A 13,170-nucleotide genomic window follows, 5' to 3' on the forward strand; every position below is an offset into this window, starting at 1 on the left:
TCCTTATGCGTAATCTGCCGTTGATGTTATTACGTGATTTAAGCGAGTTAGGTATATATCTGGAAATTCCACCCAGTCTTCATAGCATAGTGGATTCGACACTGCACTGCAATTTTTTTACATTTTGGTATTCTATTTACAATAACGATATCAAAGAGTAAAATAGTTTATTAAAAAATTGTCCTTAGATTCGTTAAAGAAAAAAATCCAACTTTTTGGTGCCATTCTGGTGTACAGTCCCTTTAATAAACAACAGGTGAAGCCAATGCTGTATTAAATTTGAGACAGACAAAAAGAAGACAGTACAAAGTTCAACAAGTGTGACCAATTTGAGAATACCCGGTACCTTACGTAATTTATAAATATTCATGCGATTCAGACACTTTAAATGCTAGAAATCACAAAAAAACAACATTCCCTTGAATTATTCCTGTCATAGTTTAAATTCATAATCAAATTTCAATGCACAGCATTTGAAATAATTTTAAACAGATGAAAAACTGTTATTTTTAAAAAGCACAATACATTGTTTATCTTTTATGTGACCTAACATTAATATAATAATTTATTCAGATCATAATTTAGAGACTTTTCTTGCACTTAAATGTGAACAAGTATGCTTGGGATTGAACACTAAGAAAAACAAATTTCAATGAAATTAAATGAAGCACAAAATATACAAAAATTGAAACTTTTTAGACTTTCAAAACTTTAACATTTATACTAAATACGGTTACATAAGATGATGAATACATTTATAGGATTTGATATCCCACTAAATGTAACCGTCGGCTTCGTTCATTCTAAACTTTCTCTCAGTGATAAGGAATAAATTTTATTCACTGCAGTTGTTTTCTAACTTTATGAAAATAAGAACAATGGAAACAATGCATTTACTGTTGATCAGTGCAGATTGTGGGAGGTCATGGTTAATTTCACTGAACCACCAATAAGCCCTGCCGAAATTCGATTCTAATTGGTCAGTCAGGTGTTTTTGGTAGGCATGATTAGTATGAATGTTAATTTTAACCATCATTTATGAATGTTTACAATATCATTGAATATTGAAATAACAAGCGAAATGTTATATTGAATGATGAAAGCCATGAAATATGTGAAGTATTCAAAAAGAGACCATTTTCCAGCTTGTGTAAGTATCGAGAAAATTATTAAGTAAACTTATTTATTGTTTATCTGGAAAATGTTGAAATCTCATGTTTCGGCTTAATTGCTATGTTATTGCAATATGTTTTATTCATTGCAATATTAATGTAAAACAGTTTTATGTTGACTTAAGTTTGTAGATAAAAACTAATGGTATTGGTGATATGAGAATGATCTCGTAAGTCTTGAAAATCCCTTTTGGTATTGTGAGGATTTTGCTCCAGTCTTGATCAGTTTAGCTTTTGAAGATTTTCAAAGTAACTGCAAAACAAGTCCAGCTGCCTAGAAAGACTATGTCAAACCCTAACCAGATAAAATTTCTAGTGTTTTCAAATTACCACCTTGGCAATGGTTTTATGATAAATCAAATAAATTGATAAAATCAAATTACCACCTTGGCAATGGTTTTATGATAAAACCATTGCCAAGGTGGTAATTTGAAAACACTAGAAATTTTTATCATAACATAGGATATTAATGCTAGTGGTTTTAAAGAAAATGCTAGTGTTTTTGTATTCGGAATGATATATCATAAGTGGCACTAATTTGAACATAATTTATAGTTCTCATTGATAAAACACATAGCCCCAAGTACATGTTGATCTAAGAGTTAAGGCTTGGATGGAGTCAGGTCAAGAAAATTGCATATAACATTGTCAATACATTGTACTTTCCAACGCAAAAACTGTTTGTTTATTCAAGTATATAATGCAATCCCCACACCAAGGAAATGCAGTATTGCTTAACCAGCTCAATTGACGTCATGAGTTGGACATTAAATTGCTGCAATTAAAGGCACATCTAGATATCAGAATTATTCAAACTCTGATTTAGCAACCTTATTATTGTTTAATATATGAACTACTTTTGCGAAATGAAAGCTTTGTTAGATTTACAAGGACGGGTACAAGTATTTGTAGTAAAGTATATGTACTGCAACACCTGATACATGTTGCCTAGGAATCTTACAAATTCTAGGCACTCCAAATGTTACAGTTCTATTCAATTCGGAGTGCCTGAAATGAAAGCTTCTTGATTCTACATTCAACATCTTGCTGTATGACCAATGACCAGGAGAATCATGAACCTACAACCATTTGCAACTATTGAGATAGGGAGCTATCAGGACAGAGACAGAGGACAATACAAGAATGGCCTACTGTTGCATTTATTGATGTCTTTTACAAATATTATCCAAAGTATGGCCCTGTGGTTTAAAGCTCCCCTGAAAAAGAGGTGACAGGTTTTCTATATAGGATATAATTACATCATTGAAAATCTTCTCTGAAACTGCAAATAACAAACCTTTGATATAAAATGATTTAATCAAATTAAACAAGTATGTGTACTTTGGTTAACATACGCCAACCACGTAAATTAATTTGTTTAGGTCTGATTTCACGACATTGAGATTTTCAAAAGAACTATGACTTTATCTGATTAAACACTTTAGCCGATTAAACACTTTAGCCCCCCCCCCCCTCCCTCTACCCACACTTTTAAACTTTCCTTTGCAGCTTGCAAGCAGTTTTAGTCTAAAGTTTAAGCTAGCCCATTAAACAGTGACCCCTTTTGATGTGAGCCGATTTGTTTAATGCTTAGAACATGGTTATCAACATTCCCCTAAATGAAGCCCTAGTCCATCAATGCTTTCAGCACTTTGATTATTTTATTGCAGGAAGATACAGTTACACAATATAAAGAAAACAAGACAATAATGATAAAGAACACAACAGAAACAGTACAATGTAACAGTGCTGATGTTTATTAATAGGACATATAAAAGGGAATAGGTCACGAAAAAACTTTAATCGTTTACGGTAACCGCACATAGTGTAGCCTATAGATATACATTCGGAAATCCTCGGCCATTTTTATCGAAAAGAACCTCGGATGTATGCCGGTACATCAGTAGAAGTAGTTCGTACAATTTTGAATTATGTCATTAATTAAATGCAGTAGTTTAACTTATATTTGTTGATCTAAGTTTAAACGAATTGCCAGTGAAGTGTTTATTGCAATCATAATGTAGATTGCCAAGAATAAAGTCATTAACTTCAACTGCAAAATTAAATAACTACGCGATCTACTTGCAGTGGACTGAAACATATATACCAATTTGAGTATGTAAATGGTCGAAATACATCCGAGGTTGTTTTCGATAAAAATGGCCGAGGAGTTCCGAATGATAGATATAATGGCATCGCAAAGAAACATTAAGGTACTGTTATCAATCACAATAATGCAACACGATTGTTCAAAGCGTCAAACGTAATGGAAAAAAAAACAGCGAAACCCCATTGAGTTTTGACCTATTTTTACTAAAGATGCACCCTTACTCCCAAACAAGATTTACCACAATTAAAATAATTGTTTTAATATACCAAAAAGGATTAATACATGCCGAAAACAATGGTTCCTATTTGAACGATACCTTATTTAATTTGAAAGAAAGGTGCAGAAACACGGTATTTCTACCTTATGAGACAATAGTAGATCACAGTAAAAAATTTAGCACTCACAAATCATTTAAAGCTGCACTCTCACAGGTTGAACATTTAAAAAAAAATTGTCTTGGAACGAGCCATTTTATGAGAAAATGCATGTCTTATAAGACTGCTGACAAAACATTAGATTGCAGATTTATACATTAAACTGTTAGTAACGGTTTTAGCCATAAAACATTAATTTGGGAACGGAAATATGAAAATCTGCGATGTTTTGTCAGGGGTCGTTTATTACTGGTTTGCAGATATTTACGCAAAAATTTGCTCATGCCAAGACTTAAAATAAAAAAAGTTGGAAAAACTGTAAATCTGTGAGAGTGCAGCTTTAATATTGTTCGCGTTTTCAACTATTATATACGCCAAAACAATCCTGTTATCAGTGTTTAATATTTTCCATACGTGCACTATTTAGTCAGTAGTTAAAGGTTTATCACTCAAAATGTATGTTTGTTATAAATGTGTATGTATTTATTTTGAATACGAGTGCCACTTAACCATTCACGTACAAAAGAGCGATGAATGCTATCATTACCAAACCTCTGATGAATGAGATTATCTTACTTAATGTTTTCGAAACACATTTTGTTTCCTTAAAAAAGCTGCCTTTCAATCGCATGCTATTGATAAATAAGGTATCATGTTATTTAGTTATAAATTCATTTCGTCTAACGTTTACATATCATATCATTTCTGCTTGAACTATATATTGCATTAACTTAATACTAATGTTCTAATATAATGTTACAACTGGTTTCCAAGTTGCGTGTTACCTCGTCACATGCTATTTGTATCTGATTATCAGGTATAACTTCTGTATGAATGTACTCGTATTCTTATCGAGGGCACTTTTTAAGGCGTTACGATACACGATAGGGGTAACTTTATCATACGAAAGACCGGTGCTGACATTTCAAAATCAATATTTCATGATTTCTCCCTTCATAATTTCGCGATTTCATCTTCACGATTTTGTAAATTCAAATTCACGAATTCGTGAATTCATGATTTCAACCGTTCACGATTTCGCAAATATAACTTCATGAATTCATGAATTCAAGATTTCAACTTCACGATTTCGCGAATATAACTTCATGAATTCATGAATTCACGATTTCAACGTTCACGATTTCGCAAATATAACTTCACGAATTCACGATTTCGCAAATTCAACTTCACGAAATCACGATTTCAACTTCACGATTTCGCAAATTCACGAATTCATGAATTCACGATTTCAACTTCACGTGATCATGAATTCACGATGTCAACGTCACAATTTTACGTGCTATGATGAATTCGTGACTGAGTTGAAATCGTGTATTTGTGAAAGGAAAATATCGAATTTGAAATGTTGTTAATTCAATATATAAAAATGCAGATTTACTCATATATTTCTATGTTCGTTTGTAGTTAATGGAATATGGATATTTTAAAAACATTGAGGACCGATATGCATATTACCTGTTAAAATATATAGTTACAATCACATGTTATACATCCGTTAAATATTGTCAGACATTTACCAGATTGAAATGCATAAATTACACATGCATTTTACTTTTTTGGGTGTCGATCACAACAAATAATAATCAAACATGTTTGATTTGCAGTCATAATAATTTACAACGGCCGTTTCCATGTCGTTTTACTGGCGGTGCGATTGCTGCGCGCACAGCGTCTTGAAATACCTCGACTATGCCCATCTGTGTCAGAGCCGAGCATTCCACGTAATACCTCGCTCCAACCAATTTCTTCAACACTAGACCTTGCTGGTGCGTCACTATTTCACTCCGGTCTGAGAATGTTTCGCGGGCGTCAGCTTTGGTGCCAACTAAAATTATCGGAGTGTCTTTACAGTGATGGCGCACTTCCGGTACCCACTGTTTAAAATACGAGATAAGAGTTCATATAACATATGGAATGGAATTTGTTTATTCCCAAAAATCCTAAATATAAAATTATATGGTAGAATGCTAGGCAGTAATTTGGGTATTCGAAGATCTTCAGAATATGGGGAAGGGATTTTTTTTTAGATAACTAACATGTTAAAAATAAAATTAAAGCAAACCTTTGAAGAGACGCTTTCATATGATTCCGACTTAGAAATAACGGAAAAGCACATGATAAAGACGTCCTGAAATGAGAAAATAATCATTCAACAGAAGCGTTTTCAATCTGTATTTTTACACAATTTAGCACTAAAAAACCAAGTTTTATTTTTTTAATAACATCTGTAATTTTTACATGTATTTACACTTGATCAAATGTTGAATTGAGGGTTGTGCCAGTACCGTCATCGGGTAAGAGAGGGGGCGGAGGCGGTCGTAGGCTTCTTGGCCCGCCGTATCCCACAGGTGCAGCTCGTAGTTCGAACCGTCCACCGCTATCACCGCCTTGTCGTTGTCGAATCTGACATATTAAATATGAAATATACTCATACAGTCATAATTATATATTTTGTTTTAGGATCTGATGTTATATAACGTGTTATTTTAATGACACATCAGTTGGGATTTCATTGTATATATCTTGACTATTTATGTGAAAATAACCCATCAACAGGAATGTAACGCACTTAATATCGCTATCAATACATTTTACCAAAAAGCTATATAACAAGGAAATGAAATATAATCAATCTCAAGGATCGCTTTAAGGAACAAAAGTATAATGCCAACATATGAGTTAGTTTTGATTTGACGTTCGTCATTTCCGAACTACCTGGTTCATTGGGGTTATGTTAGGACTATTGGTTTTAACCTCAACCATTTTTTGAAAGAGGTTCATTCATTACAGTCTAGAGAGATAAGTGTAAGTGCACTTAACGAAGACGTGGCCGTTTTTGAAATGGAACACTCATAATCATAAGCTTCATTTACACTTGCACTGTTAAGCACTAGTGATGCACTTGGGTACTCAGTGTGACTATGAATCATGTTAGTAACTGTCATGTTGGTCGATAAATAACATAAAAAATCATCATCATCATCATCATCATCATCATCATCATCATCATCATCATCATCATCATCATCACAACACCATCATCATCATCATCATCATCATCATCATCATCATCATCATCATCATCATCATCATCATCATCAGCAGCAGCAGCAGCAGCAGCAGCAGCACCACCACCACCATCATCATCATCAGCAGCAGCAGCAGCAGCAGCAGCATCACCACCACCACCACCATTATCATCGTCAGCAGCATCGTCATCATCATCATCATCATCATCATCATCACCATCGTCGTCCTCGTCGTCGTCGTACGGTCATGAATTTATACTATTAAAAGTACACACAAATGATTATAACTTTTCGAAATACTTACACAGTGGGAACATAGTCGTGAGGGAAGGAGTTGTCCACAAATGTCTTCAGAAGGCAAGTTTTCCCCACGCTCCTAAGTACAGGGAAAATATGATACGCTTTATATGTATAGACGTACTCTGAAAATGAGCTAGTAACGAGAAATATAACAGACAGTTTGAATGTCTCTCTGTTTGTTATTTAACATTTTTTCATTATAGAACATTCAATTGTATGTATGCATTCCTGCAATCTCATTAAAATCAGATCCCCAATACACGCTTCACGACGTTACGTTATGTACATCTTCGGATATGTTCGGATCGCAATTCATCGCATAACAATATACATGAAAACTATTGATCTTGTTATTGTTTGTATTGTGTCAGCAGGTCCCGTAAAATATAAATCAACATTTTAGAAAGTGCTAAGTTATTATATTTTAAACGTTCTGTTGCCAAAGGTGTTTCAATTTTACGTTTAAAAGTGATTTCAAGTGGTTGATCTTTTCCCGCGTTATTGTGACGTCATTAAAAAAAATGTTTCCGGTAACAGTCGGGTCGTCCTATTTACAGAATGGGTAAGAAAGGATTACTGAAAGGTAATCAGAAATGAAATGAAGTATTTTTTTAACGATTTTTTAACAAAATAATGAACTATTGGTATAGATATAAGGAATGAATTGCGGGGTTGGTGTCATTATCGGGGATATGAACGCAATTGGGCTGGTCAAAGTTCGGACTCCACACACTTAGACCAGCCCAATTGCGTTCATACCCCGATAATGACATCAACCCCGCAATTCATTCCTTAAATGAAACCCCGCAATTCATTCCTTAAATGAAATGAAGTGAACGTCACGATATGATTTTAATGAGATTGGCATTCCTGAAACTACGATTATAGTCAGGTTAAGTCAGCAACGAGTTTTCTTCTTTTTATTTGCGTACAACATGCGCATATTTAGGAATATAATAAAAACCATGCAATGTACAGGCTGAAATAAATTATATATAATGTAAACATGTTAACATATTAAAAATACAGAATGAATATTCAAAACATCCCATTACTGTATAATTTAAATATTTCCATATATCATATACTTGAAGAAATGGTATAGGGTGTCAAATTGAATGTTTAAACAGCTTACCCATCTCCAACAGCAACGCACTTGAGGGATTTCATCGGTAAAGTGTCCAACAATACCTCACGAATTTATATTCCTTGTGCGTTAATGTATTCAAAGTATTATCATGTTTTTTTCTGATATATCTTTTTAAAACGATAAATTATTAACGTTGTTTGAGATCAGCGTTGTCCGATATGTAACTGTGCTTATTTATATCCAATATTAAAGAATAACTTGCCATTCCTTTCTTTATTTTATTGTGGATACACTTTATAACTCTTGTACCTAAATTCCTTCAACTTTGTAATGGGATTTTTGTATAACTTCCTTATACATGAACACGTAACTCTTTCTCGCCCTACATAAACGCGTTAAGCAGTTTCCGACCACTTAAATTAAGTACAATGTTGAGTAGCGTTTATAACATGTGAACCTAATGTTCTGAATAAAAGGCAAAGTTGGATTTTTCATCATTATTCTCATGCAATATGTGTGGTGGGAGTATTATCATATTTACATGTATGCATGTGATGCCCAATCTTTATAAATTAATTTGCGTGATTGGTGTCAAATGTGGAAGTCCGGTGTAGGCGGCCAACGAGGATGTACAAAGAATTACATGCCAACCAATGTACATTCTTGGAAGTAGGTGAACATATTGAATTGATTCCAAGAGACATATGTTTAGGTGTTTGAGCGTTGAACTAAGCAGGGTTTTTTTGCCCAACAGAAGTAAATATTTCAAGTTAATTTGTTTATTATATGATACCGTATGTTGTACTTATTGACAAAGACGGCAGCATCCCAAAAGGCATTTCAAATGCTGTATATATTTCATGGCAGCATCCAAATGACCATCCTTTGGAATATTGTTCATACTTGCATCATCTCCATCCTTTTATTTTGTATATGCAGTTCATGGTAGTACCCCCACTAATCATCCTATTAAATGTTGTACATACTTTATGTCAGCAACCATTTGTGTCATCCTTTAAAATGTTATGCATGTACATGAATCATGGCAGTATACCCAACAGGTATTTCTTTAAAGCGTCGTAAATAATTCATGACATATCCTCCTTGTGACCCTTCGAAATGTTCTACATAATTCATATTTAATCAATCAAGTATTCCGAAACTTTTAGTATGGTTGATTTGTGGACGGACCTGCAATATCTCTATAGGCTGGTATGCTTCATTGGCCCTACCTCAGGATCGGATTCAAGATTTAATATAGGAGAAGAGAACAAATGAGTGAATTATTTCGAATAAATCGAAACCTCTTCCCCCTCTTCAACTAAATTATTTCTCGTCTTTAAATATGGTGCTTGCGCTTTAAAAAAAAATAACAAAAAATAATGTAAACATAGCTGTCAATATATTAGTCCACTATATAGTGTAACTTAGTCATATACAAGATACAAGATACAAGAAGATACAAGATACAAGAATCTTTATTTAAAGTCGGGTATGTGATAACAGGAAACATTAGCTCAATTAAGGAATGAATTGCGGGGTTGATGTCATTATCGGGGTATGAATGCAATTGGGTTGGTCAATGTGTGTGGAGTCCGATAATGACATCAACCCCGCAATTCATTTCTTATATTTACACCAATAGTTCATTATTTCATTCAGAATTGTTAAAAAAAATTCTTCATTTCATTTAAGAAAATCTTTAAGTAATCCGTTCTTACCCATTCTGTAAATAGAACGACCCGACTATAACCGGAAACATTTTTTCAAATGTCGTCACAATAACGCGGGAAAAGATCAACCACTTGAAATCACTTTAAAACGTAAAATTGAAACACTTCTGGTACCATTATATTTAAAATATAATAAACTAACACTTTTAAAAATGTTGATCTATATTTTACGGGACCTGCAGACACAATACAGCCAATAACAAGATCAATAGCTTTCATGTATATTGTTATGCAATAAATTACGATCCGAACGTATCCGAAGATGTTGCGTTCATCGATTGATGAACGCAATTGCTGAAAGGCAGTTCATTTTAAGGAATGGAAGTTGAGGTGTAAATATTGAGCTATTTTCCGATATGAATAACAAACATACACAACATATCAAATAACAGTAACAATGAGCTCGTGACCTGGAAATAAAAGTACATATGTTAAAATGAACACATATTGAAGCATGCATACAAATACAAATAGGAAAAAAGGATTAGAGCATTGTGAACAGTGATTACGCCAACAAGTTTTCCGGGCTGTACGGCCAGTCCACACGCGCACGGTTCCACTAGTTGATATTCCACTGTCATAAGTTAACTAATACTTATTCTTGGATTACCGCTACGATTTAACCGTTCCGTTACTATCTCTGTTTAATGTCAACTCCTCTTCCGAGTGTCACTGACATGAACGGTGCGCGCCGGCTTGTTAGTGAAAAAATAAAACACTGATGAGGCAAATCACATCAGAAAAGTGAGAACTAGGGTATAAAAGAGAACACAATTTAGGTAACATGATAAAAAGTGATTGGTGAGCTGGTAAAAGGATAAACAACGCGGCAAGGTCGGAGGCAGGGATGTGCACCGCGTACGAACTGAAATTCATACACACTCTATATCCAGTCGTTAGCACATCATTGATATTCATTTAATATTTTAACAGGGGTTGTCCAGCCGACGTTTGCTGTTTTGACGTTTTGTCTGATGAATATTAGTGCAGTGCAACCTAAGAATCGATTGAACACAATTTAAGCTAATCAAGTTTTACAAGAATTGTTTCTGTTGGGAAAACTTAGGTAAGGTTTATTAAGCTGTATTAGTTTATACTAAATCAGGGGCATAGCGTAACCAAAATGAGAGTTATTAACGGGGTTTATTATAGAGGAGGAGTACCCCTCCTTCGAAATTGGGGTAAGCGGATGTGTTTGCATAATAGTTTAATACATGGTGGGTGCTTGAAATATTTGGATCAAAACAATAGGAAACATATCACAGTTATAGACCATTACACTTGCTTCTATTTCCTTACTGTTTAGGGTATAAGACCATCGCAGGGAAGTGCTGCTGTAAATGCCTTAGAAGTGGTATATTTATAAAATTTAAAAAACATAACATTTGTGTGTATGTCTGCAGAGTAGTCCAAATAATTGTACGTTGACGGATTTTTTTAGATTTTTGATATGGCAAATCCTTCACGTACAAATTGTTTAGTATCAAAAGTGGGTAGTTGTTCCGATCAGGATTCCGGGTTAAAGCATATAGCGTCTATAAAATATCATAAAAACAAGAAATATTACCAGATAATGTTATTTTATATTAGTTCCGTACACAAAAAATAAATATCCAACTTATAATTATGAGTTTGACGGCTTTTCTTCATTTCATTCTGTCAAAACATAAGGCGATATATACATGAAGGGCACCTGCAAGGCTTTAGGGCACAGTTTTTATCGCTCGGAAAAAATTCGGCCATGGCCGAGTTGTTACGATTGTGCAACGAGGTCTATCTCGAAGCTTTGTCGGAGGAGGCCGAGTTATTACGATTGTATCGAGTTGTTCCCCTTCGCATTATTGTTTTCTGTGTCAGTCAACTTTCGTTTTATTGGAAAGGTAAACAACTTGTTTTAATGCATTAAATGCTTGTTAAGTGCAAAATAACATTTCACTTACATGATAAAATATGAAAATAACTCTTTATGATCAATTTCAACCATAAAATACTTCACTTAAAACAATTTCAATATTTTTAAAACACCCCGGTTTTTTGCACATTCCCGTTTAGACGTTAGGGATTGGAAGAATCCCGTATAACACGTCTATTATTTTAGACTAGTCTGCAGAGTAGTCCTAATAATTGTACGTTGACAGATTTTTTTTAAATTTTTGATATGGCAAATCCTTCACGTACAAATTGTTTAGTATCAAAAGTGGGTAGTCCAAATAATTGTACGTTGACAGATTTTTTTAGATTTTTGATATGTAGTTGTTCAGATCAGGATTCCGGGTTAAAGCATATAGCGTCTAGTAAATATCATAAAAACAAGAAATATTACCAGATGATGTTATTTTATATTAGTTTCGTACACAATTTTTTTTATCCAACTTATAATTATGAGTTTGTCGGCTTCTTTTCATTTCATTCTGTCAAAACATAATGATAAATACATGAAGGGCACCTGCAAGGCTTCAGGGCACAGTTTTAAATCGCTCGGAACATTTCGGCCATGGAAAGTTAACGGGCACCTTATACTTGGTTTGAAAGAGGCGATGCTTTATTGACAGAAGTCGATCTAAATTAAACTAATTATTTGTGTTTCATTTAACACTTAAGTGTAATAGGTAAAACATATTGGCTAAAGTAATAAAAGTGTAACTTTTGTGTTTTTATTTAACAGTAAAGTGTTATGTATTGTGGAGTAACAGTTGAAGAATATATATTTCATTGGTATATGGATCAGTCGACTTGTGGCGTTTAAAGAACAAAATGAATATACAAAAGTTAAAAAAGTTCCCTAGGGCCTTTTTTATTTGATTCAATGTTTTACGAACACCTCCGCTCAAAAAACTCATTTTTGAAATAAAAATAAAATTGTGATTTCGTGTTTTTTTTAATTTCCGCCGATGAAACTTTATCGCGGCAAATCATTAAAAGCAGAGGACATCGCAATAGCTGTAAAAATTTTGTTCTAAACATTTCTGAAAAAGTTTAAGCCAATGAAAAACATTCATCGGATTTGCAGGCTGGTGCTAAAAACCTGGTATCCGGTACCTGGTATCCCACGGTATCCGGTATCACCGAATTATGTTGATATCAAGGTTAATATCAGATGATAAATCCAAGTATCCACGGTCTGTTATTAATTGCTTTTTGACAACCAATGCATACTTTAAATAACACTGTTTCAACATAATCCGGTATCATAAACTGTGATAACGGCTTTTCTCGATATCGATACCTGATACCGGGTTTTAGCTCACCCGGATAATCCTTTGGCAGGGTGACTTCCAGTTTATTTCCGGGTTATGACGAAGTATAATAACAGCGATAAATATGGACTAATTATCGTTCCA

At 33.9% G+C, this 13,170-nt stretch overlaps 2 protein-coding genes across 5 annotated transcripts in view; one reads left to right on the forward strand and one right to left on the reverse strand.

Annotated features, from left to right (window-relative positions):
• Nucleotides 1–2,655: 2,655 nt before the first annotated feature.
• Nucleotides 2,656–8,485, reverse strand: LOC128208885 (ras-related C3 botulinum toxin substrate 1-like). The gene is made up of 5 exons (XM_052912568.1): nucleotides 8,142–8,485; nucleotides 7,011–7,082; nucleotides 5,963–6,080; nucleotides 5,740–5,805; nucleotides 2,656–5,551 (listed from the first exon to the last, which is right to left on the reverse strand). The coding sequence occupies exons 1-5, from the start codon at nucleotides 8,174–8,176 to the stop codon at nucleotides 5,282–5,284; spliced, it is 561 nt and encodes a 186-aa protein (XP_052768528.1). The 5' UTR covers nucleotides 8,177–8,485; the 3' UTR covers nucleotides 2,656–5,281.
• Nucleotides 8,486–8,633: 148 nt separating this feature from the next.
• LOC128211247 (uncharacterized) overlaps nucleotides 8,634–13,170 on the forward strand; it is a 31,685-nt gene continuing 27,148 nt past the window's right edge. The window contains exon 1 of one of the 4 annotated variants that reach the window (XM_052915825.1): nucleotides 8,634–8,769. The gene's annotated coding sequence lies outside the window, so the exon portion shown is untranslated. Of the gene's footprint in view, nucleotides 8,770–10,830; nucleotides 10,896–13,170 lie in introns of those variants that run through there. The other 3 variants (XM_052915815.1, XM_052915807.1, XM_052915833.1) reach the window with 3 other exon arrangements.

This window comes from Mya arenaria, chromosome 2 (genome assembly GCF_026914265.1).
Source record: "Mya arenaria isolate MELC-2E11 chromosome 2, ASM2691426v1".
NCBI classification, from domain to species: Eukaryota; Metazoa; Mollusca; class Bivalvia; order Myida; family Myidae; genus Mya; species Mya arenaria.

Bases quoted from the DNA above. Each gene is read 5' to 3' on its own strand.
- LOC128208885 (XM_052912568.1), bottom strand. From the start codon at position 8,176: ATGAAATCCCTCAAGTGCGTTGCTGTTGGAGATGG. The intron at 5,806-5,962 runs GTACTGGCACAA...TTCTCATTTCAG, and splicing joins CCCTCTCTTACCCGATGACG to GACGTCTTTATCATGTGCTT. The intron at 5,552-5,739 runs GTTTGCTTTAAT...TATTTTAAACAG, and splicing joins ATGAAAGCGTCTCTTCAAAG to TGGGTACCGGAAGTGCGCCA.